Source organism: Ixodes scapularis, unplaced genomic scaffold (assembly GCF_016920785.2).
Source record: "Ixodes scapularis isolate PalLabHiFi unplaced genomic scaffold, ASM1692078v2 PGA_scaffold5__190_contigs__length_132052651, whole genome shotgun sequence".
NCBI lineage: Eukaryota > Metazoa > Arthropoda > Arachnida > Ixodida > Ixodidae > Ixodes > Ixodes scapularis.
Window position 1 is genome coordinate 119,330,938 of NW_024609880.1, and position 26,601 is coordinate 119,357,538.

The 26,601-nt window shown below is 43.5% G+C and overlaps 1 protein-coding gene across 1 annotated transcript; it reads left to right on the top strand.

Moving 5' to 3' along the window:
- The first annotated feature begins 9,929 nt into the window (after window positions 1-9,929).
- LOC115328442 lies at window positions 9,930-25,858 on the top strand. Its single transcript, XM_029989653.2, has 6 exons — window positions 9,930-10,124; window positions 11,835-11,995; window positions 16,823-16,902; window positions 22,118-22,219; window positions 22,306-22,470; window positions 25,527-25,858. The coding sequence occupies exons 1-6, from the start codon at window positions 9,930-9,932 to the stop codon at window positions 25,856-25,858; spliced, it is 1,035 nt and encodes a 344-aa protein (XP_029845513.2).
- The last annotated feature ends 743 nt before the right edge of the window (window positions 25,859-26,601 follow it).

Here is a 26,601-nt window from a genome sequence, read left to right on the forward strand (position 1 = left end):
CTAGTGAGCCGAATCTGACGAAATTCATTGAGTGGCATTAATAAAACAGGCTGTCCCTTCACACTGTGCGTACTTCATATCATTTTGATGCGAAACGCTTGGTATTCCCGGTGCAGATGACAAGGTTTGGCGGAATTCTCGTGAGTCGATACGTCACAGGTTTCGCGCGTCAAACTCCACGTGTGAACAGGCCGATTTCGCGAAATCTTGGTTTCGCTAAACTGTGGCGCGTTGAAGAGATACATCGTGTGAATAAGCCTTTAGGAGTAAAAGAGAGTGAATACAGTTATTATTTTAAGCACAGGAAATAAATCTGTATATCAGACTTAACACCGACGCGCTATTTGTTTCGGGTGCAATGCAGTAGGAAGTAGATTTATTGATTTTTTTTTTATAACACTCATTTCAATGTGTAATGAGTAAACTCAAAAGAATTGCTATTGATTGGGTAACGATAAACCTCACTTGAATTTGTAATGAGTAAACTCGAAAGAATTGATATTGATTGGGTAACGATAAACCTCACTTGAATTTGTAATGAGTAAATTCAAAAGAATAGATATGGAGTGGGTAATGATAAAACTCATTTAATGATGAGTTTCTTATGAGTTTCATTTGACTCTATAAAAACACATTAGAAGCTCAATTGAAACTCATTGTTCATTTTTGTAAGGGGTGGTAGCGGCTCATCTTCCAGTGTGAACGCGATATAAGAGTAGACGCTTGTGCAAACGTGTAGATGTTTAAAACTAAAAAATATTTGCGCTGATGTTTCGAATGCGTTTTATATTGGTAAACTATGTTGCCGCTGCTGTTTCTTAGACACAAAACGTCCGGGTTATTATTAAGACGAAAGCCTTATATGTCTCATCATTCAGTTGACCTTCAAAGTCCTTGACCGAAAACACGTCGGCGACGTGAAAGGTGCCAAAACGAAAAATACCAGTGAAACGGCGCCAAAAGTGTGTCGTCAGAGATCGCGCTGTCTTCGAAGGTTCGCTATCACGTGTACATCGGCACTTGGGCTTTCGCCTTTAAGTCGCCTTACAAATAACATAAGATACCCTGGGAATATTCAAGTTCTTTTATGTACATTGCTCTCAAACTTTACGCTGCCACGGAATTTGCCGTTTCTGCCAGTCTCTGCATGCGGCGGCCGATTGAAATATCTGAAGAATGAGTTCCCGAACGTTTTGGCGACAAATTTAACAGCAAGTAGCCGACACGAGCTCATGTTTGGAGACCCAGTAGCGGCGTTGAGTGTACATAAAGGCTCTCCATTGTTATAAAGTAAAATTTGGGACGCCGCTTAGTTATGGTGGAATTGCCGACTGACCTTTAATTATATCTGATAAACATTGAATTTCATTAAATAAGATACAAAAGGACACATTTGCTGCGTTTCATTGTAATAAAATACTTTCGTGTGCATGGCCGCGGCAATAGAGAGAGAGAGAAGAAAAATAGCGTAAAGGGTCGAGTTGTCACAGCGCGTGACTCTTACGTGAACGCGCGGGAATCGAACCCTGCCAGCGTAATTCTTTAGCTTTTCTTTCGCGGATCTTCTAGAAAGTTCTAGTCACATCTTTTAACACATCGTATGTCCCTGATCAGAATGCTCTAGACTGCATACTTTTATAAAATAAGCCCAGTCTGGAGACACGAGGACAGTCGCCGTCGCACAATTGCACAGTACTCTTTTATCTAGGTTCGTTTGGTACAAGTTCACCCTTAAACACAAAGTTTTCTTAGCTATGTTTCATCTGTCTTTTTACATTCTTGACAATACACATTCACTGCTGTTTACTGGACTAAATTATACGCTATAAAATTACACGAGAGGGTTATTTAACGAACATAAAAATTGTGGTTCAAATTGTGTATTTTCTATGAGCGAATAGGCCAGATCTCAGCTAAATAATATATGTTTGAATTACTCTAAATCACCTGAAGCGAAATGTTTATGAACATGAAAATTATGGTGTAAACTATATATTTTTTTTAATCGAATAGACCAAATGTAAGCTGACTAAAAATACCTTTACATTAAAAATAAAAATGCCGAGAAAAGACAAATGCGTAATTAGTATTTGTATATATGAAATAACATGAACTATGAATTATTTGCTTCACTTGAACATACAACACCAGATGAAAGTAAAGATGCAAGATATTGCAGCTCACATTAAGTGAAGGGCGTGTTGGTAGCACTGACTGACAACAGAAAAAAAAAAGAGAAACTCCGGACCAACGACGACGAACATTCAAAGAAATGTTCGTCGCCCTTCGTCCCGAGTTTTTTATTCTTTTTATGTCAGTGAGTTATTGCATCTCTTCCGTCTAACTATATGTCTTTTTTTTAATCGTCAGGATTGCACTAAAATCGCCAGGAAAAATCGCCACCTGAATGCAGTGATTTAAAAATTTAATCAAAGGTGGATGGTTGCGTCATATGACGTTGTGGAAGTTTAAGGCGTAGCTCCCTTTATTCGCAAAAAATGGCAGCGGCCTATATATCCAAATACCTATAATCAATGAAGTGCAGTATCTGATAACTGATCGTTTAAATTTGTTTAGAACGCATTAAGCAGTCGGCTTGGAGAGTGAAAGACACAATTTTTATAAATTCCCCGCTAAATTTAGCGGGGAAACTGGCGGCACACAGGTCACATGACGGCAATTTTACCATCATATTTAGAGAGAAACTAAATGGGTGAATACGTCTCGTGACGTTAGGTCACGGGGCATCAATTCCCCTGCCAAATTTAGCGGGTAAACTACATTGTTGTAAATAATGTGACGTCAGTTTTCTCGCTAAGTTTAGTAAGAGATAAAAAAAAGTATGGACGCACGGACACAATTTTGGGATGGCGGGCTCCTTTGAAAACGCATTTCATGCTTTAAAATGATAGCTCCTTCTGTTCAACGCCCAACGGCGAACGACGTCGGAAACGATCGAGTTAAGAGTTGGAGTTGTACTTGTTGCGAAATCTAACGATAGACGTGTTAATCAGACGACGCCCATTTTCTACATTCCGCTGCTGCACCCAAGGTGCACCAGACCCAACACTTTTATAATACCTCGTGGCGTTTGCACCCCCCGGGAGGTCATTCGCGTGTGTGTTAACGCACAGCTGCTCAAAAAAAAAAAAAAGTCTTGCGTTAGCGCGTGTAAACTGCCGTGCCTTCCATCTCCAGCTGCAGTGCGCAACTGAAGATTGAACGCGGCTGTCCTGGGCTCGATCGTTACACGTGCCGGCTTATCGGTGTGCCGTCGGGCATCGCAACTGCGTGATGCACGTTAGAAAACTTCAGGCTAGCAGCGATACAACACTGGCTACATTTTACAGACATAATATCTCTGATGGCCTCTTCCCACTACTACAAATGACGGCCGTTGTTAATGTAATTGGCGATGGATGGCGTGGGTCGTCGATGTTGCCACACCCTTGGAAGAAATCGCTCACCGCCCGCGGGTGTCGAACCTGGGTTGGTCGCGTGCGAAGCAGAAGCATTACCATTGAGCTACGTCGCAGCTTTTTTTTTTTTTTGTCTTTATTGAAAGGAAGGATAAACGATAAGCATAAACGGCTTATTTAAAGTTCACAAGCTTAGTTCAATGTCATTTGCTCAGTCAGAATTATTTGATAGTGATGAGACTACTAAAAAAAGGTAACCATTCGGGCTACTTTTTGAAAGTCATACAAGTTTTTGATACGTGTTACAAGGTCAATGAAATGTAAGTAAATTTGTAAATTTGAGTACGAATCCTTATTTCAAATGTCAAGATGTGATTCCCACATGGTGTATCATGTTTATAAGCACCGCAAGATAAAATGGAAAAGCATATTTACCTAGATAGCGGAGGGAGAAAACGAATCGTGTAAGTTGTAACATCAATATTTTGCACTAGTGTGCCCCGTAAAACGTCCCAAAAGAAAATCGCATCCCAGCCATGAATAAATATGTGTTCAACCGTTTCGGCCATTTTACATAACGTAGAGTTTGCTAACGACGGAACATATGGGCCCTTTTCCTGTAGCCACACCTTGGTAGGTAATACCGAGCAGTGCAGTTTGAAAAAGAAGTTCTTGCCACCGTGGAGATGCACTTCTTTTTTTTTTCACCCGGTGTAGTACATTTTTTATTACCCCCTCTATATTTACAGTTTATTTTTTGCAGTACCAGATGTCCGTTGTGCGCGCTCTTTGAAAAACAAAATCTGATAACAAAATGCCGCTATAGAACTGTCACTGTCGTCCCGGAAAAAAAGAAAGAAGAAACAAAATTTTTCGGAACAAGCTGGTCAGATGTCTATGCACCGAGAAACTCAGGGAGAGGTGAGACGAGAGCGCCTGGTGACGTCAGAACACCGATCTCTGATTGGGAGGATTAGGGGGTAGACCCTGAAGCTATCCCTGCGCTTTTGTTTGCGCAACCCACGGTGCGTGAAGGCGACGCCGATGCCCTACGACTTCGCCGTGACTTGTCGCCGCTACCGCTCTGACTGCACTAGAGCTTAACACAGGACTGCTCAATTTCTTGTTCGTGTACAGCGGATACGTCGGGCGTCCATTATGATTCAAGAGATACCAGCCACCCGAATCTGGACACTTTGCGAAAAAGACGGCGAGAAATCCGGTGGCCGTGATTGGTCGGCGTCAAGGTCAAGCGCCGGCCAATCATGGCCTCCGGAGTTTTCGCCGACTTTTTCGCCAAGTGTCCAGATTAGGGCCCCTGAAGTACCAGTGAACGTCGGTGAAATGTCATCATATCAAATGGTGCAGGCAGCCCAATCTTTTAAACAAGGAAAGGCGATAATTAAAGGAATTCTATACTGATTTTTTTCCTCAAGCTTTTTCACAAATTTCCACAATTTAGCCCATAATTTCCACAAACTGTGGTGTCGCGGCTATAAAGAGCCAAAATAATATTAATTATTACTATTACCATTATTATTGAGCGCCTGTGTACCAGACTGCTGCTGGGTTGTACTTTATTCTTACTTTTTATTTATCATTTTTTGTTGTTTTCGCGATACTTTGAATGTCACAAGCACACTCTAATATGTTTTATGTAACAGCATAATAAGAGTAATCAGATGGAACGATGAGAAGGAGAAACAACTAAACTAAACTGAGAAAATAATTTCCATAAATAATTTTAGCGGAAAGCGCGACAAATATCTTTTTTACTTCGGCTTAGCTGTTGTACCAGGAAGCCCGATCCACCGTCCGTAAGACAATGAAAATTTATGGCGGTCATTACAAAATCTATATAGGTATATGAAAAAACGATTGTGTAGTCGCCTTGTTGAGTAGTTTTTTGGGAAAATTGTATGCAATTAGCAAATATACTGGTTTAATGGACATCATTATTTTCTTCAACGATTTATTATTATTTTTGACAGTAGTAGGATATCACCTCTTTGAACTAGGTAACTCCCGCATGCCCTTTCTTACGTTTCAAATACGCACCTAGCATATTTCTTTTCAGCCCTGTCCACTTTCGTAGAGTAGGATTCTATACTAGAGTTCTAAATAGAGTGTTATTATTCTAACGTTGTTCAAGAAATCCAGGGCGTGGCGAGCCCCGCATCTCATTATCGCTCCTCAACCCATCAGATGCCTGCATCCATTTGGTAAGACCGCCGAAGAACGAATCACGAAGCAAGAAACCTGATCCTAACAGGAAACGCCCCTCCGTAACAATAATACTAATTGGGTGTTAAATGGAAGGTACTTTAATGTTTGTTTGTATAGAATATTTTAGGAACAGCGTTCGGTGCAACATAGCAAATACGCCCACTCGAGCTGAACCGATCGGTCATCCGTAGCCACAGGTAAATGTACTCTGAAACCTCCGACTGGTTTTGAGTTTTGAAAATATAATTAAACTGAGGAGGCTACTCTTCTTCGTTTTGTCTTTGTTATGGTTGTAACAACCATTTTATAATTATTGTATATCTGCTAAGATCTACACTAGAGTCACTACGCATGAACTGGCTGTTCTTGCTTCGGCTATGTTCCAAATCTTACCAGAGTAACCTGTCTCCTACGTTAGCGGGTAATACCACGTGACATCGGAAGTAAACGATCCGCGACTCGCTTTTCCGAACGGCCTGGATTATCACCTTGATACTACGCGGATGTGGTTCGTCTTGGGCTACGGGAAAAAGAAAACATAGCAGCGGCTTACGCAAATGGCAGACGATCTCTTTTGGTCATGGAGGAAGCGCTCGAAGAGAAGATAATAGTAACCGCTGCTAAGTTTTTCTTCGACAGTAACGACGCGTTGCGTTTTGAGGTGGCTCCACCGGCTTCATTTGCTCACCATCCTTATGGGCTGTATATTGAGATCAAAATTACTTACTTCTTTCAGTTAGACATCAAAAATTCGTTTTTATTAATCAGCGCGATCGCGGTTTGTTTAGGCAGTGCCCTAAACGTATACGATCAACGCAGCGTAATTCGCAGCGATTACGTTTTGCGGAAATTCGGAATCCGCTTCCACACGGTGTAGCGGTATACAGCGCAGGGGGTCTTCTCAACGGCGATATGTCACTTGCGTTCGCTTTGACGCAAATATGATTACAAAACCACGGAAAGAACTTCGTCACCGCAATAGGGAATTTCTTGGGGAGGGAGATGGGTTAGGGCTGTTGACTGATTAGATACATGAAATATTCCAAGCCTTTATTGCTTTACAAGCTTCCACATCATCTACTGAGTTCGAATATTTTCAGCCTTAAAGGAAAAAATACGGCGTTCCCGCCAACGCCGAGGACGAGGATACGCAGAAGCTCTTGTTTATACGTTTGCACTCTGATAATGGCAACAAGTATACCCTCCTGCGGAAGGTGCACGGTCTTCATGTTGTGCACAGTCGATTCGTGCCTTGACAATAGTAAATCGCAATAAGCACACACAAATGACTGTTCCTCATTATTTGTCATGTCGAACGTCGGCCACCAATGCCAACAACGCAGACGAACATGGACGGTTGTGAGCACAGAAAACAGACGACGAGCACGCGGCGAACAGATAACGTGACGTCGGAGAAAGGTAGTGTGAGTAATTATTGCGGGTTGAACAACCCGTTTCTGGAAAGCGACTCCTGACGTCAGCGAGTAAGCGCGAGTAGGTAAGTTTTAAGACGCCACGGCACGAAATCTCTGCTCTGTGCCTCTAAACTCCTCAAACACAATAATCGGGCCGAAGTTGACGGAAAGCGCCGATTGGCCCGTAACGCCGATGACTTGGCGCTTTTTTCGCCAACGTCCAATCGGCGCGCACCGTGAACTTTCGTCTACAATTTTGTATTTGACGAGTTTAGGGCCCCTGGAGTTGGACCGAGTAAATTTTGAAATACAGCCTTCGTGATTCGTCCTTCGGCGTTCTTATCAGCGAATGCCGAAATCTCATCGTTTGCGGAGCGACAATACGCCCTGCGTTTATGAAGGCGTCGGTGATGCATATACCGCGTGTCTCCCCAAATAGCGGCCAGTCTCTTCAAATCGAGCGCAAAACTCGGTTTCTTAATTAAGCTATCGCGTTCCGATTTTGTACAGCGTTGGCTCCAGGTGGTGCATTTATTTGTATAAAATTCGCAAAGAGCGAACTCAATCGAGGAAAAAGTAAAAAGAAAAGAAAATACTTAAATCCTATGAAAACGCAGCGAAGCCACCAGTCTTCAAAACATTGGGCGCCCTATGGTTTGAAGACCGGAGTTGAACATTTTTTTTTTTTTTACGTTTTCCTCAGGTAAGTTCGCTCTTTGCAAATTTTATAAGAAAAAAAAATACACCACGTGTTGCCAACGCTGTAAAATATCAGAACGCGATAGCTTAATTAAGAAACCGAGTTTTGCGGTCGATTTAAAGAGCCTGGCCTGTATTTGGGACACGGGATATTCGACCACATCATATACCGTTGTGTTGTTTTTGCTAATAAACGCCTCGCGGCAAAGCAGGTTATTTTGCGATAAAAAGTGGGTAATTTGTTTTTATCTGTGACAAGAATACGCCCATCCGCAGTGGCTGTTATTTTTTGTTATAAGTGCAATAGTGAATTTACATTCACGCCGTTTACGACGAACTGCGACTTGGTCGTTTCTGTCGCTCAAAGGCTGGTTCAGACGTTTGTGTCAGCCGCGCTTGCAGAAACCAAAGCGACAAGTACATTGGTTGGGCTTTAGTCAATAAAAGTGACCAGGTCCGAATTGCAAAACGTCTTAGTAAACTCACAGCAACAGCAATACACGATTTCTACGTTCTCTTTTGATGGGTTTCCCGTACCTCTACAAGACTGGATAGAAGCCCCGAAGGACAGGGACAAAGTGAACTAGGTAACGACACCAACCAGCCCAACTGAACATTCTGTTAGTTTTATAAGATTTTACCAATGAAACTAGTTAATGGCGTAAAGATTCTGAACCTTACTATTATTGCTCTTTTTGGGGTGATGTGCAATATATTTTTACAAGGACTCCGAATCCCGGGGCGAGGGAGACGTAATACAGCAGTTATTGTTTGAAACCGCCATCTGACGTACGGCGCACCCTGGTGTCTGCTCCGAGACGTATCATGATCTTTGATTATATTTTTAATATAGAAAACGCCACCCATTTCTGGTTTTCTTAGGATTCTTAGAGCCCTTAGATTGCGTTATTACCATAAATAAACACTCACAGAATCCATTTGAGTGCCACTTTAAAGGGACCATGAAGGCAGTTTTGAAGTTTTATTCGACGATTGAAATGGATGGCAGGCACGTCTCAGATACTGTTTACCAAGTTCTAGCCCGAACAGAAGTTTGGGTGCCGCACCAATCCAGCAAACAGGCGCGGTAATAATAGCGCCGGGAACGATGCCTGAGACCCCACCGAGGCGGCGGCAGAAAGGTGAACTGAAGTGCGCCGAAGCGTGACGACAACGGGCACCTCGTCTGGCGATTGGTTCAAACGATAGACGTGCTCTTGGTTTCGATTTCGGTGGTGAGATGTGATGAAAATGTTTTATTTGAACGTTGGATAATCTTTTGAAGTTGTAGTTGGGAATTAATAGGTTTCATACCGTGTGCAAAAACATAATCTGAAGCGATCCCTCCGTTTGTCACTGGTTGAACGCATCCCGCACTGCTACCTCGGGCGCGTAACAAGCATTGAACAACCATGGACAAAAAAAAAGAAAAAGAGGTACGAGCGCCGGGGGCGGCGGACTTTTGGTTTTGGTTTCGTGCGTCGTCTCGTGTTCGCTTTGCGAACTGGTGTCTCACCAATCATGCCGCGTTTATGTGCAGTAGTAGGTTGCGCGAAAGGTCAGCTAAAGACGTGCGGTCAGTCGGGCGACGTCAGTTTGCATAAACTGCCGGCCGATGCAGCAATGCGCAGCATTGCCGCATCGGTCGCCAATCCAGAGTTATGCGTCCTTAGCAGCATCTCCCGTTCAGTCGGCGTGAGGTCGCTGAATGGGAGCTCAAACTCGTTTGCGAGGGAGGCGTTGTCGTCCATTTCTTCCAGGTTTTCTTCACAGACCGCCGTGCACTGGAGCGAACCACGGGAACCACACTGAGTGTGCACTAAATCCTACCGATGCCGACAGTGATCCCTGACGTCACTTCTCTTTCCAGGTCGAAAAAGGGAAGAAATCTGAATGTTTGTTTCGGTTTCGCAAATTTATTTGCAGGTACAGAAATAAGAGTCACGACGTTCTAGAAATAATCTTGTGGCATGCCAGGACCCCAATGCTTCCGAAAACACCTTATTTTTTTTAAAAAAGATTAAATTGCCTTCATGGTCTCTTTAACGAAGTTTCGTCACGCACGCCTACTCTGATTCGGTGCAGCTGTGTTTTAAAATAATAACAAACAAAAAATAGGCACTCCTTTTTCCACTTAGGCCGTGTTCAGTCGATCTCGAAACAGAAGTGAATGTGGACAGCACCCGTTGCAATGGGTCTCCAGTACGCATTGTTGTTAGCAGTTGTCGCCGCGGTTGAGGCCTGGCCGCAGTACGAGAAATGGACGCCGGATTTTCACTGGACGAGAAAAATGACCATAAAAAACCCGGAAAACAACCCTACCTTCAACTACGCTGAACTTGGGTCTCTACAAGACGCATGGCAGGTATGTGATTAAGATAAGGGGGGGTGGGGGACGAAATACAGGCTGTTTCTTTAAGGTTTACATCTTCCTTTTAAAAAACACACGAAAGCTGTACTCCTGCGGTCTGTCCATGTGAGTTATACGGTCAGAGGGACATAATATAGGTCGATAATCGTCCGGGTTAATCAGTTGGTTAACTAACTCCATTACCTTTATTTTTTATTCAAGATAGAGCTATGGTTCTAATGAGACACGTGCTGAGTGTCAACGAAGACCACAAATTCAGCAACTATTAGATATAGATAGAATGGGAGCTCGTTACCATAGACCAATCGCACTAAGAGCGTTCCACGCATGCGTGACGCCGTCACGCATGCAGACCTCAGAGGGCGCTGTTGTGCGTGCAGAAAAACTACAGCTCCCTGGATGCTTGCCGGCTGCAGTGGCGTAATTAAACTTGCTGTGAGATCAGCCTCTCGTGCAAGAGGCGCCAAGCTTTAATGCTGCGAAAGTGTGCCCACCCTGAGAGTGCCCGCGCGGTTTTACAGCGAAGCTGTTTATGGCTAGGGTTCCGTGAATTTTTTGTGTGCGTGACCAAAAACTCTACGCTCTCACCGCACCCTCGCACCGCACCGCACACACGCGCCGCACGTACCAGCGTCTGCTGCAGTAACTGTTCTAAAGCAAAAGCCTAAGACAAATGGAATCTTGCACGCGCGTTCATCAACGCTTTATTTTGGATACTTACAAGGCGCCTCAAAAAGCGGCCAGGATCTTCAAATCGATCGAGAAAATCGGTTACTTAGCCAATCGCGCTACGAGTTTGTGCAGCGTTGCCTACAGGTGGTACATTTTTTTTATAAAATTTGCGAAGGGCGAATTTACCTGAGGAAATAGTAAAAAAGAAAAAAGGCTTAACTCCTATGGAAACGCAGCAAAGCCACCGGTCTTCAAACAATACGGCGCCGTTTGGCAGGGGAGACAAGAGATGGCGCAAGCGGTCGCGACGCCAGCTGCCGCCAACGAACGAGCATACGGCGCCGAGAGCCGGAGTCATTAGCAGATGATCTTTTCGACCACGAAATCAAGTAACCTTCCTTATCACCCGAGTATGTATAAAATACTTTACTGAATTTTCACTAAAAACACAACTATCAAGACTAGAAGTAATTAAGCATGATCCAACAAGCTCTAGAGACTCGTTTCATACTAGCATGTGACGGCCAAACGCAAATGTTTTTTTTTTTGTGTTAAACTTTATGGTACTACAAAAAAGTCACATCTTCTTATGCGTCAGGTGAATATGTTTAAAATTATCTGCGTAGTTTAGAGGTATTAGGTTTCTGTATATCATATAATTATGCTGGCAGGGCCACATAAATACGCTCTCACAAGTCATATAATGGAACATGCACATTTAGGACCATGTTGAAACCAATGTTAGTACTATTAGGTTTCGATTTGTTTATACATTGATTATATAGGCGTACATCGAGGGCACACATTATAGACGAACACCATTATCATGCCGTGAGTCCATTGTTACTGTTGATAGGATACGAATGCTTACATTCAAGACAGTGCCCCATTTAGTTCGCCATACCGTGCATCGTCTTGTACTATTGGGAGTTGGGTTTTTTACGCCCATCAACCAGGATGGCTTACAAGGAACAATTACGAACTAATAAATGTTGCGTAAAATAAGAAATGTTTTGTTTTCTTGAATTTCAGGTCCTAGAAGAAACATCGAATGATACGTATTTTTTGATGTTTCGCACCGAAGCTCCCATCTATGGCTATAGATGTGTCTCCCTGACAGGAAATATTACAAACAAAATGAACAAAACTGCAAATTTTACAATAACATTCTACGATACGGAAAAAATAAAATAGTAAGTGATTCACTTATCAAAGTAATAATATAATAATAATAATTTTGACGCATCAGGACTATTAAGGATGGTTATGTTTACAGGCGCATCAAAGCCAGCGATGGGCTTGTAAGATGTCACCCTAAAAAAAAAAAAACTAAAAAAAAAAAAAGTTTGTAGAAATGCTAGGTAAAACCTTCTAACCTTACAAATCACAAAGTATAAGACTAAAATTTCCCCCCTTTCGCCCCCGAATTTAATACAGAGTACTAAATAATTACGGTGACGCAAAAAATAATAGCACCTAAAAAAAAAACACAAATGCAAAAAAACACATTGCTAAGCAAAAAAAAAATATAAATCACCCACGCGCGTAAAAAATGTAGTAGTAGAAAGCACGGCAACTAAGAAAAGAAAAAAAGTACCCGAAAAAGAAGCTTCTCTAAAAAGACTGGTAGTCTCAGGTGGGAGTCTGAGTTCATTCAATATAGACGCCTCTGCAAGCAACATCAGAGGAATGGTAATAACATATATGGGGAGTCAGTGTAGTCCGACTTGAGGAAAAATAAAAAAAAAAACTCTCCGACACGTTCGTTTTCGAGGCGGAAAATTGACACATCCTGATATTGTGCTGAACGAGGAGAATGTGACCACATCCAGCGTATGCGATATATTCGCGCGCCATTTCAGTTTTGTACATAAACACAATGGGAGTGGGTACTAACAGCCGCAATCGCCTGGTGTGAACGGGTCAATTTCCTCCCTGCCTGTAGATCAGGGAATGGTTCAGGAATGCATAAGAAAACTGAGGCCTTCCATGTCCTCAGGTCACGACGGTATTCCAGCAACACCTGTAAAAGCATTTCACGAAATTTTCACACTCACCTTTTATGATAGTTTCAACTACTTCCTAAGAGCAGGAGTGTTTCCTGACATGTGGAGGAAGTCAGTCGTTGTCCCAGTCTTCAAGTCTGGAAGTAGTACCACTGCGTCAAACTACAGGCCAGTTTCTCTGCTGTGTACATTTTCGAAGCTTTTCGAATTGTTAGTCCACAAAACGTTGTCCTTTAGTTTAAAAAAAATGTATTAAGCCCCAACCAACATGGATTTGTACCAGGACGCTCGACAACAACAAATTTTATTTTATTTATGTCCATTGCATCCAAAGCTGTGTGCCACAGAGGCCAGCTTGACGTAGTCTACATTGATCTGAGTAAGGCCTTTGATGTGGTTGACCATGGCATTATTTTATCAAAACTTTGTGGTATTGGTGTCTGTGCAGGGCTACCCGACCGGTTTCAGAAATATCTGACTAATAGAACATCTGTTGCTCGTACGAACGGCGCGTATTCCTTTACGTACTTGGCCACGTCTGGGGTACCTCAGGGGTCAGATCTGGGCCCGCTTCTTTTTTTTAATGTTTGTTTACTACGTGCGTCGTTCTTTTTGTCAGCATGCGAGATATGTATAGGGTGTGTATTTTCCGGCTTTAACCGAAAAACACCGATAAACATCCGTCGGTGACGAAAATACGAAATCGCTTAAAACCGAAAAACACCGGTGGTTGGATATTTTCGCCCTGGTTAAAACCGAAAAACACCGGTCGTTTCACGTTTCCGACCTAGCGTCGAGCGAAACCCTTTCCCCGTAGAGTTTCGTCAAACGTGTTATCTCGTGGATCCTGCACTCTTCCAGTGTCTATACATGGCTTGCACGTGGCGTCAGTCCGCCCTCCTTTCTGGGGGTCAAAAGCGTCTAGCTAACGCAGTGGAAGCTAAATTCTCACACGCCTTTCCCCCATTGTGTCTCCCATGGCTCCCTTTTATGGAAAAATTAACGCAGTGGAGTGTACGCTCTCACGTGCCCTTTCCCCATTGTGTCTGGCCAAGTAATGTCGGTGCAAGCCATGTGTTCAGAGGTTGCTGTAGTTCCTGGAAGACACTGCCAACATCCGTGTCGTATGGGGCTACTGACCTTTCAGAACTGAGATGCGTTCCTTGTTATTTGTTTAGTTTCCATGGTCTTTTGGGGAAACGAAAAAAAGGTTTTGTTTGCGTGGGGTTTTTTCGCTGTATATAAAAGGTCCGTTCTGTAAAAACAATTGCAGGCGTGTTTGAGAAGGCGCGTCCGTCCCGCGTCTGCGGGTTTTCTCAACCTGAGACTTGCTTCCCTTCGTCGTCACGCGAAGTAGAAGGCCACCAGGATGGGAAGTAACTGGAAAGCTCAGGATGACTACGCTACAAATTGCATGGATGAATCGTCGTTGTGGTTGCGCGTGCCAATTGTTAATCCGTGCATAAACGTGGAGCTACCAGAGGGATTTGTGCCTTATGAAAGTATTTATCGGCTGGTCCTCCGAGACGAGAGCTAGCTGAGTGACCTAGAATCAGACTTTCTTTGTGACCGCCAGTATGCTGTGACTAGCATCGTTGATCCAGTGTTATTTTGGAAACTTCATTTACCTGACTGGTCACTACTGTCCCAAGCCTCGCTGGACATTTTGGGATTTCCTGTGTCCAGCGCAAATGTGGAGCGTGCGTTTTCAAAATTGTGGGTTGTGAACCGCAAGGAACGTGCTGCCATGACGGATGCAAGCCTCTCGAAGTATGCTTGCATCTACTATAATAACCAAGTGTGAGAAATATATGCTTCCTCGAGAAGAAGTGTATGAAATATGTGAATAAAATTGGAACTCTCTGTCTGTGATCGATCGCATTTTTTTTCCACCGATAATCACCGATTTTAGCCTCGTCGTGAGACGTTCCACCGAAATACACCGGTGTTTCGAAAATAAATAAACACCGAAAAACATCCGCCGATTTTTCTCACAAATAAACACCGGAAAGTACACACCCTAGATATGTGTCATGTATTTTACTGAATGCTCTAGCTTTTTTTTTTAAACTTTTATTGTAGTGCGTAAGTTTCGGTGTGCCAGTACTAAGACCGCATGGTCGTTCCTGGACACCTAATAAAACTTATTCTTGATTCCTGATTATCTGCACAGAATGGTTTCAAACAGGACACAAGACCTGTTTGACGAAGGCAGCAAGGGCTTGTAGGACTGATCGACTGTGACATGGGCGTCTAAGTACGCCCCAACAGCAGTCGGTTTCCCAAACCCTCCCCCAAAACGCATACTATTACTCCAGGATTGAACCAGAATAGCATTGGTGACCGGCAGTTCAAGAAAATGAAAAAAAAGGAAAGCACCACGAGCCCTGGCCCTGAGAGAACAATAAATGAAATGAAATGAAATGAAACTGCGTGAGACGCAAACATGTCGGTATAGTCACCTACTTTCCACTTGTTTTTTCTCGGCATTTCGGGCGCGTTGAGGAGAGAAGCTGAGGCAATGAAAGGCTGCGGCCATCACGTGACGTCATGGACGTTGCGGGCATAATTCAGACGCAACTAAAATATATCTTGCTCCTTCAATACTGCTCTAAAACAGTATCACGTAAAATTTATTTTTCGACACGCGTGTCCCAATTAGACTGCTTAAAAAATAGTTTGTTCCTTTTCAGTGGCCGTTTAGGTTGAGGCAGTTCAATATTAATTAAAGCACAAAAGTCGAAGAAGCTACACATTAAATTTACACTCAAACATGTAACTTTTGTCCAGTATAGCAGTAGAAACATAAAACAAACTCAAGACCCACAGCACCGGCGCTTTGTTTAGCATAAAAAATACTGATGAAATAGCATTAAAAATGTTGCTGACCTCAAGAACAATTATAAAATTAAAAAAAGAAAAACTCTTTTTTTTTATTTAAAACGCTTAGAAATACCGGACGTTGTTATGCTTCTTCTTTCTTAATGGTCACTAAAACGGCTGACTTCGTGCACAATCAGTTTTGCCAGCGATGAAAATTGTTTTCTCCCAGTGCATTTACGTTAGAATGCTCAACGAAATCACAATTAATGAAGGTCAGACGGCGAGTCAAACATTGCAAACCTATTTAAGCAGAAATATATCTGTGTTCGGTCATCTATATATCATCAAATTTATACAGCCAACTAGTTAATACGTGATGTAAGAGAGACATTTTTAAATGCGGTAGCATTTGTTCCCGTCATCCATTAAAATTCCTGGGGACACGTTGAAAGTCTGCTGCATGCGCGGAAATGTGCCGCTCCCCTCTACTTATCGCACGCATGCGCGGATTGCGCGGAAGTCATCCGCCAATCTTCTTCTGTTCTTATGGCGCGCATGCAAGGGTTGAGGGTGGTGGCGTCCACTGGATGTGTGGCAGTCTTTACAATGTTTCCGAAGAGAAAAGAGCAGTACGCATGAGGAGGAAATAGCTAGGCAAGAGCGGCGACGTGCTGAGTAAATGGCAGCGCGCGACGTGCCAAAGAGGCACAGGGGGAGAAAGAGCGACGCACGGCTAGGGAACGAAGCAAGGTGTCCTCGTTCTGCTAAGAAAAAGAAAAAGCAATATTCGTGCGAAAAAAACAAGAGAACGGCTTGCTTGCACCTTTGTATTTAATTGCATTATAACAATAACCTTATAATGCAACCCTTTCACCTATGTTGGTGGTAGACTGGTGGTAGCTGATAAAACCTGTTTGCTCTACTGACGTCTGACCCCTGCAGGTCAGCTCCGTTGGTAGAGCGCTCCATTGGAAATGGAGAGGTCCCGGGTTCGATACCCGGATCAGGCGGATTTTTTTCGGTCACGCACCAGTCACTTGGCTGCGTTTGGAGATTTGTATTTGTCTTTTGTCCCCCTTGTTCCCTTTCTCCAGGGTTTATTTTTGTCAAAAAATCACACTTATTTAATCGGCTGAATGCATACTAAAGCTCCCATAAAAACAAAATGTTAATGAATTGATTTCATTTCAGCAAGAGTGTCACGATTCAAGTGAGAGCTCTCAAGCAACCGGACTACCTCCTTGAAAACGTTGTACGGGCAAATTTGAAAGGTATGTAACTTCATTTATTTTCTAAATCATTAAAATTAAGGTTGGGTCACACAGTCTCCTTTTCTTACGTTATGTTATGCTACAGACGTTTACGTCTGCTTACGCCATGAGTCGCTGGGGCATACGTGCTTCATAATTGTGCCTCGTGCATGACCGAAAAGAAGCCCTTCTCCGTGCATCTAGAAGTTTCGTGTTGATTCTTACCCCGAGCGTAAAAGAGAAGGAGGACAGAATGGCCTTGCCTAGTCAGTCTCGCCCAAGCTAACTTCCGAACATTCTAGGTCGGATATTTGAAATTACGAGGGTGGTAAAGACCAGAAGCCGAGCGTAGTACTGATTCACTCTCGCGATAGCTAGCTTCCAATCCTAAATGATCTATCGGGACGCCTTGCGCGGTGGAGTCAACGACTGCAAGAATTCGACATGGCTGTGCTCAACAAGTCTGGCCGTAAGCACAGTTACTCTGATTGTGTTTTGAGGGCCCCCGTCGAGTTGACATTCGAGCACAGTAACGACGACGACGAGGACAAAGTTTTTCCAGGCGCAGTAAACGCCGATAGCATTTCAGAACTTCAACGGGATGATCCTGAGCTGCGCGCAGTCATCCAGCATTTGGAAGGTCGCTATACTACGGTGCCCCGAGTCTTTTTGTGAGCTCGTCTTTCGCCATCCGACGGAATGTACTTTACAAAGAGAACTTCGGCGACAGCAAGAAGGCATGGTTTTTGGTGGTCCCTAGAGGCCTTCGGGAAAAGATCTTTCAAGCCTGACACGATGAGCCAACGGTATACACCTTGGTTACACCCGGACACTCGCCAGGATCCGAGAGGGGTACAACTGGCCTAAGCTGCCGAAGTCCGTTCACCTTTATACCCAATCATTCTACGTGTGTCAACGACGGAAGAAACCACCGAAAACGTCAGCAGGACTCCTGCAGCCAATCGCTCCCCCGCCTACGCCATTCCAGCAAATGGGAGTGAATTTGCTTGGTCCCTTTCCGCGATCAACTCTGGGGAACCGCTGGATAATCCTTGCCATCGATTATCTGACGCGGTACGCCGAGACCAAGGCTCCTCCGTCGGTAGCTGCGGTTGAAGTCGCTATGTTTCTCATGCAGCGCATCGTCCTCAGGCACGGCACTCTAGAGGTGCTAATTACAGATCGCTGGCCGTTGTTTATGGCGCAACTGACGCAAGAAATTCTTCATCTCGTTCACGCCAGCCATCGTCGCACTACGGCGTACCACCCGCAGACTAGCGGGTGACGGAGCGACTTAGCAAAAGAATCGTCGTCAAGATCTTCATGTATAAATAAAGATCATGTCGGTTTTGCGTCTACGTATACGTCGACGTAGAGCACAAGACGTGCGACGAGGTGTTTCCCTACGTCGCGTTCGCCTATAACACTGCGGTTCAAGAGACTACTGGATTTACACCTTTCCAGCTGGTACATGGTTGGAGGGTAGGGAGAGGACGATGCTCGACGCGATGCTGCCCTACGAGCCAGCTGACAATAGGAGCAACGACGCCCAGCTGGTTGCGCAACGGGCCAAAGAAGTCCGCCAGCTTGCCTGACTCCGCATTCAAGACCAGCAACGTGCAACGCTGGCGGTTACAACCTTCGTCGTCATGACGTTCATTTCTTGCCCGGGGACCACGTGTGGGTGTGGACACTCATTTGTCACCGCAGCCTCAGCGAGGAACTGTTTAAACGGTGCTTTGGACCATAAAAAATACTACGTCGCCTCTGGAAGCTCAACTATAAATTGGTGCCCGACTGAATGCAAGCATTACCACGATGCCGACCACGATCCGATGTGCTCTACGTCCACGTCGTTCGACTCAAGCCCTTTTACACTCGATAGGACTAAGGACTATGTATATATGACTATACACTCGATAGGACTATATATGGTTCAGACGACCCCGCAGTTTACTGATTGCTGCTTTAGCCTTGTGTCAATTTACTTAGGGCTGCATTGGTGCGATGCACTTTTAAATAAGGGAGTAATGCCGCGTGCATGACCGAGGAGATACGCTTCTTCATGCATCTAGAAGTTTCGTGTTTATTCTTACCTCTAGTGTAGAAGGTAAGAATGACAGAATGACTTTGCCTAGTCAGTCTCACCCTAGCAAAATTTTGAACATTCTAGGTTAAATATTTCCGATTATGAATGTGGTAGATGAGGATCCAAGCGCGGTATTACCGATTCATGCACCTATAGGAGGTATTCACTGGACGCCGTATTTGAGGGCGATGTTTAGAGCGTATGCCCAGAACGAGCTCACATTAGTAGCCTGCTAAGACTGGCATCCTTGATGGTGCTAAATGCACGCTCCCAAAGGACTGCGGAAGCTCGCCGTCAGCACGCGCTCAGCAGCCGCGCAGACAGATATGGCCGCCAGTGAATACTTCTTATTCACTTTCGGCATAGCCAGCTGTCACGCCGACGCACCGTCGTCCGCTGCTAATTTTTTCGCGTTTGTTCTTCCCTCTGTTTCTGGCACAATTATGCCTTTTAAACCTTCATTTTTAGTTAATCATTCACCGTCTCGTCGCCTTAATCCGTGACGATATTAAGCGTGTAAGCCAATTCAACAAAATAGTTTCACACGGCTACATTCGGGAAACCAATGTTTCGGTCGCTCAGACGTAACGTAAAAAAAATTAAAAAAAAAAAACCTGTGCTGTGTGAACCGGCCTTAAGAAGAATTTCTGTAGCGACAGCTGTTATACTCTGCGCTCCATTAAGCTGAGACTCCAGCCAAAGCTACAAGTGCGAGCTAGCCCGCACTCCCGACTTCGAAGGGTGCATTTCTAGCGCGAGTACTCGCTTTGTGGAGGAACGCTTTAAGGCAGCAACCTCGAGCTGTCGTGCCTGTAACATTGGCTGCAGCCTCAGTGTATAGTTCATTCACACTCAAGTTGAGACTGCAGCCAATCAACACTAAGAAATATTTTCTATTTTTATTTGAGATATAAAACGTGGATATCCTTTCACGAGACGAGAATATTTTACGTTTTAAATGTGGCGTTTTACCTAAATAAATCTGCGGAAGTTACTGGATATTTGTATGCTATATTCTTACAATTTAACCAAGGTGAAGCACCATGTTGAGTAACTATTGGATCAAAAATAAAATGTATATATATTTCAATTACTAACAATATTCAACAGAATAAACCAATATGAGTAAATATTGAGAGCGGATTGCTTTGACTGACCATTACTAAATATATTGCCCCACTACGGTGCACACATTTATTCCTTGTCGGATTGTGTAGGCTACATTGAACTAAATTAGCTACGAGTTTGCAATATTTGGGCATTAGAAATTTCTGGTAGAGCTAACCGACTACCCATTAACCAGAGCTGGCAGTAATGCAATTACTGTAATGAAATTACAGTAATTTAATTACTTGTTCCAGTAATTAGTAATGTAATTCATTACTTTTTGTAGCAGGTAATTTAGTAATGTAATGAATTACTCCAGCGACGGTAATTGTAATTAAATTACTTAATTACTTTTTCGCACCAGGCATATTTTTTGTGTCCACAATACACAAGAGCGCTTTTCTTTTTATTTTACTTTTTCTTTTTCCTCTGCACCTTTCCAAAAAACGCTCTTTGGCCGCCGCTATGTTGCTGATGCTGGGGGATCGGTGGCCGAGTGGGCTAAAGCGCACACCCAGCTCGATGCACGTGGAGCGAAAGCTCGCGCTGCAGAACCCAGGAATCCTGGGTTAGAACCCCACCCCTGCCCGTTTCGATCTGGATGAGCATCGTACCGGCGTGCGGTCGTGTATCACTACTGCATGGTGCAAGTTAAAGACCCCAGGCTAGCGGTTGTACCGCACTGGCTAAATTGCTCATCTACAGTGGGTAACAATGTCGCCATGTTCTGGCAGACTAAACTCCTGCTGTATAAACAACTAACGACTGATTTGTTTTTTGCTGATGCTAATGGGGGGGGGGGGGGGGGGGGGGGGCTGGTGCGACTCTCGCGCCCGCTATCAGCTAGACATTTTCTGCCACTCTCTTGAACTGTGAAAACCCGCTCAGCGCGATTCTCTACCTATGTTTTACGGTTTTGCATTCGACATTTTCTGGCCCCTCTTGAAAGTTTCCGCTTACTTTTTCTGATGCATACTGCGTACCCTCTCTGTGTTATCTTCCACTGTGAGAAATAGGGCTGGTAAGTGCCTTCCATTCGAGCTTTTCTGCTCGACATTCTCGGGAAACGAAGGAGGAGAGGTAGGTCGAACTAAGGCCCCTGGTGGAACGGCCCTCGACGCGATTTTGCGAACAATGACAATTGTTCTCGCCCCTCCCAGAGATAACCCGCGTAGGGTCCTCAGTCATCTCCAAAAATAGTTGTCCGGGTTGGGGTGGGAAACGGATCAGTCGCGTGCGTTCCTCTGTCCATCGGTTAACATGCAACAGAGTTCTAACTGTGTGCCATGAACTGTGTAAATAATGTAAATAAAGTTATCTGTAAAAGGAAGTTACCAATAGCTCCTTTATATTTAAAAGTATACAAAAGTAATGCGAAAGTAATGTCATTACTTTTAAAAGTAATTTGTAATGGTAATTAATTACTTTCTGGCTGTGGTAATTTGTAATGTAATTTAATTACATTTCAGCAATTTTCAGCAAAGTAATTAGTAATGTAATTTAATTACAAAATATCAGTAATTTGGCCAGCTCTGCCATTAATCCCCGTGCAAGACATGGTCTACTGGGACTGCCTGGTCAACTCTAAGAAACTGAGGCTTCGGTTACCATGAGAGAAGGAGACACCTTCACCTGCGTGATATTTCAAAAAATAAATTCACAATGTAATAAATAATAAAAATCTATACTTTTACAAGCTTAGAAAACACATGTGGCATCACAGTGAGAAACTTAACCGATCATGGACTTCTACGCGACAAAAGAGTGCTCGCAATATTAGGTCGGCACAAACGTGGGGCAGATAACGATATTGAATGCGAGTTTGAATCGGGTACCTAGTATAGTACACAGTTTTCAATTAAAGTGGCCAGATATACACCTAGTTGCACCTGTTATTTTTAGCCTTTATTGGTGCCGCCATCAACCAATATTTCTTTCCTGTCAGGTCAGTATTTATGTGCTGCTTGGAAATATTTCTTTTGCCTAACCGCATAAGATATTTTAAAAGTGCGATAAACAGTGTGTGTATTTCAAAACCAGGAAAACTCCCAGACGCTACTCCAGTTCCTCCCGGAAGCTACACGTACGCTGAGAATGATAACTACATTTGCTATTCCAGAAGTACTCCCTTTCCTGATAGAGGTAAGTTTCATACCCAACGAACGTGTAGCCTGTTTTTGTTGATGGTATATACAATTTGCATTGCGAAAATGCTTTTTTTTACGCAGTGAAGGCTGTAGAGCGGCTGCTGGGTGCGGAAGACCATGATGATTTACCCAACAAAGTTCTAGACAAATTGTTTCCCGTTCCGGAAGGTCCTCAATATGTTGACATGTATGTAGTATACAACCAGCCGGAATGTTACATTCTGAGAAGTCCCGCAACCTTGGGAGGTGAGGTCATTAAATCTACAGCTAGATGGATGTCACATTATCTTGTTTTCTCTTAATTGGAATGGTAGTGGTAGAACTGCCTTTATCTTTATAACTGAAGAAGAAAATGTCAAACCAAGGTAGCCTATACACAGGAACCTGAAATAAAACAAGCTGTGAGGAGTACTAAGATGTATTTATAGGCAGCTCAGGCCGATCGGTATATTTATTTTGCGATACTTCTATTTGGCTAGTGGCACACACGCTTACTATATATATAAGAAACAGTGGACGTGCTGTGTGCTCAGCTTACAAATGCCGTGCGCTATACCTTTTGGTAATCTTAGATGCATCGAACGAAAATACGGGTACTGTTCGTAAGTCTTGCTTTCACCAAAAACGAGTGCCTCAAACATTGTCCAGCATCTTGCACGATCAGAATGCGTTTAAGTTTTATTGTGAGCGTAAAAAGTAACTCTTCAGAATTGCCTTGAATTATCTTATGCTGCTGGTATCGTGTGTGGTCTCTAATACATTATCAATTTTATTGCAACTTAATTTGAACGTAAGCGCCAGTGAGGCTCTTATATCTGCTTGGCAATTAGGAAGCCAGGAAGGCCTCCTAAAAGTACCGGCATATCATTAAGAATAAAAAATGGCCCCAGTAAATAAAAAAAAAATAATATATGCCTTGTACATCGCTTGTGCCAACAAACACATAAATGTGAAGAGGCCGAGCATCGGTAATAAAGTTCCCATGTAATTTTCGGAGAGAATACCCTCGGCCATTGTAGCTTCCCAACGGTCGAGAAACCTGCATTTAGTAAAGTTTTTTGCTGGGCTTAGCGGATGATTTATATTTTTAAACCGCCGAAGATGATCATTCACGTTTTTCGACCGCCGGCCTAGCGCCTTTTGCACGAATGGTACCTTTAGCGCATCTCCGAGCCTCCCCCCTGCATTAAAGGGGCCTGCAATCCTATCTAAGTGTCTACCTTTTTTGCGGTTTCCACATCTTTTGTGGTTCAGGCAACCCAGCGGGAACGGGGAGCGTAATTAAATATCAGTGAGTCATATTTTAACCGGACGACACGGAAGCCTTTTCCACCTATGGGGGCGGGCGCCCCGTGGTACCGAGCGCGCGCGGCATGTGACGACATCGTGACGTTGTCGGTCCTGTGACCTGTCCAGTTCCTGCCTAATGACTGGTCAGAGCCGCTAATAGCTTGTTTTTTCGTCGAAATACAAAATATCAGTGGCGCGAACCGTTTAATTTTTAATGGAATTAGTTTTTGTTCAGTATTTCAGATTAGAAAAGAAACAAATGCAGTTTATAAAGTACGGAACTAAAAAATGACCCGTCCACATACGCGCCACCAAGTGGTGGAAGAGTATGATTCTGAAGCGCGCTCGCTTCGGGATGTTGGAAGCCATGCCCGTGGATCCTAGCAGACGACGCACGACGGCGGCGGCACATTTTGCAAGAAGCGAAAGTACAAATTTGTCTTCTCGCAAGAGCACAGGAGACCCGCCCGGACTTGCCCGGAACTTGAGAGCCGTCGAGTTGGAGCTGAGAGGCTTCATTAGCGCACTCCGGACGCTTACGATGAGTGTCTGTTGAGACGCAGCGCAGGCGAAGAAGTCACGTGAGCGTTCAGAAAATTGCCTCGCTTTTCATGTTTATACAACCTTGATTCTTCTATGCCCCAACCGGTGACCGGTCGCTTAGCTAAAGATGAGAAATTTTGACAATGCATTACAGTCGCTAAGCTGAGGTTTTTAACGTGCATTGCGCAGTAGTGATCACACGAACGCGTGCCGGTACGAAACTGATCCAGATCGAAACGGGCGGGGGCGGTGGGGAATTGAACCCAGGAGGTTCCCAGCGCAAGCTTTCGCTCCACGCTCCGAGCTGAGACGCGTTAGCCCACTCGGCCACCGATTCCCCTACGTGAGCGTCCCAGACTCAACTCGTTTTTATATCCTAGTTCTCCCCGTTCCCGGGCAGCTCTCTCGTCTCGCCCTCACCTCCTTTAACCGTTCTTCCTCTCCCTCCCCACATTATTTAGTCACCCGAGTCAACGCGGTCTGCGGGCAAGGGGAATCCTCCAGCGCGGGAAAAAAAAAAGGGGGGGGGGGGGGGGGGAGGGGGAGAGGACCGAGGACATCATGAAGGAGGTTATTCGTTGCTTGTTTTTGTAATCTTAATATGCCCATACCTTTTCAAATAAAGCGAATTTCGAGAAAAAAAAAAGGTTCACTAAGTTGCTACGTTCACTGAGCTCACGTTCGGTGCAAATTAAAAACCACTTAAAAATCATTGCAGGGCCCCTTTAAGTTGTAAAATTAAATATTTTGTGGTCTTTTGATGACGCTCAGCAAGTTTCAAATGAGATCCACACGTTTTATTTTACTAATTAAAATGCTAATTGACGACTTCCAGTTAATTATCTGAATTACCGTGACGATTAGCTCAGGATATTATGACCCACTGGTTGTATAACACATCTTCACAAGCCGCGTTAGAGTATCTTTCTAGTTTGTTTCTTTGTTTTAGATCTATCTGTTCAAATTAAAATCAAACACCCTGTACAATATTTCCAGAAAGTATAACAAGGATAGTGATAAAATGCTGTATCAAAATTTAGTAAAATGAACTCTAATTATGAAATACATTTATATAATACCTACTCTCGCCCCTTTGTTTCAAGTTACCAAATTAAAACTCATTAAAAATATTAGTTTTTTTTTAGCCATGTGGTGAAACGACTGGAGTCTGGGGTTTAAAAACATAGAAAATACACTTTGCTTATTTAATTTTATTTTGCCCTTAGTAACCATTAGTGTTACGGCATGATTACCGAAAACAAAACAGCAGCAACAAGCAAAAAAACACAGAACAAGCACTGAATGCACATATTTATTTTACATGGTTAACTTCCACCCGCTCATCTTCGCTGTCACTGATTTTAGTTTTCGTTCACAGCTACTTGTTTTCTCTCGTTTGAGTAATTTCACATTCGCCTAAAACTGCCTAGGGAATGTTCGCAATTAATTGACATCTAATCGTTTTATAGGATGCGACTTGTGGCTAAGAAAAACAGAGTTGAAAAGAATAGTGAATGACATGGAGAATCAGATTCTAAAAAAAGAATTGGAACTGAAGAAGGAAAGTGAAAGGGAATATGGAATTTATGAAAACTGTACTGCAACAGAAAGCCAAGAAGATGACGTAAACTCCGACGTAGAAGATGGCATTGAAAGATGGTTTCAAGATATTGCATGGAAACAGGTTTCCCCCAACTGCATTCTTGCTTTCATGCTGGCCTGTGAACAGCCAGTATTTAGAGTTTACAATCCGATAACTTGTAATAGCTCACTGACAGAGGAATACGTGCCATATTCCTAGATTTCACATGCATGCTTCTCAACTGCATGTCGGTTGGTGAGGGAACAGCCGTATGTATGCAAACATTATACAAACAAAACCGCCATTGTGTTTTGTTTTGCATCCTTGGAAATAAAAGGAGTAGAAAACTACCGATATCAATTAGTTCTTATAGCAAAAAGACATAAAATGTGTTTCAGTTAAGTTATGCCGAGACTTACGTAAATATGGTGCGCGCAGCGCACCAGATTTTCTTAAGTCTTGATTTCGAACCATTGCAGTATTTTTCAGTTGAGCAAGCCAAGTTACTTATTTGAATGGGCCAAACTGGCTAGTTAAAGCCAGTTGCTTTGCTGACTTTATAACTATTATTTTGCCCGCAACCTCTCCAATATGAACGTTATAGAACATGTTCAAGGACATCCGATCGTGTCCTTTTCACCAAGGTAGCCTTTTCTGTCTATGCGTAGAACAAGACGTCTCCTTCATTGCAGGGGTTGCGATGATTTCAGAACGCCGAACTCGTATTGGCTGATTGAAAACAAAATAGTGAATAGACCTCAAGGCGTCTAGCAGTGCTGTCTACCCACTATCCTTTCAATCAAAGCCAATCAGAGCTCGACGTCGTTGTGACGTCACCACAACTGCTGTGCTTGAAGCAGACGACTTGCTCCCCGCATTTTTTTTTTTTGAGTGTTAAAGAAAACGCGTAAAGAAAACGTAACGGTTGCAAGTAATCATATTACTTGCAACCGTTACTATGT

Bases quoted from the DNA above. Each gene is read 5' to 3' on its own strand.
- LOC115328442 (XM_029989653.2), top strand. From the start codon at position 9,930: ATGTGGACAGCACCCGTTGCAATGGGTCTCCAGTACGCATTGTTGTTA. The intron at 16,903-22,117 runs GTATGTAACTTC...TTTCAAAACCAG, and splicing joins TGTACGGGCAAATTTGAAAG to GAAAACTCCCAGACGCTACT. The intron at 22,471-25,526 runs GTGAGGTCATTA...ATCGTTTTATAG, and splicing joins AAGTCCCGCAACCTTGGGAG to GATGCGACTTGTGGCTAAGA.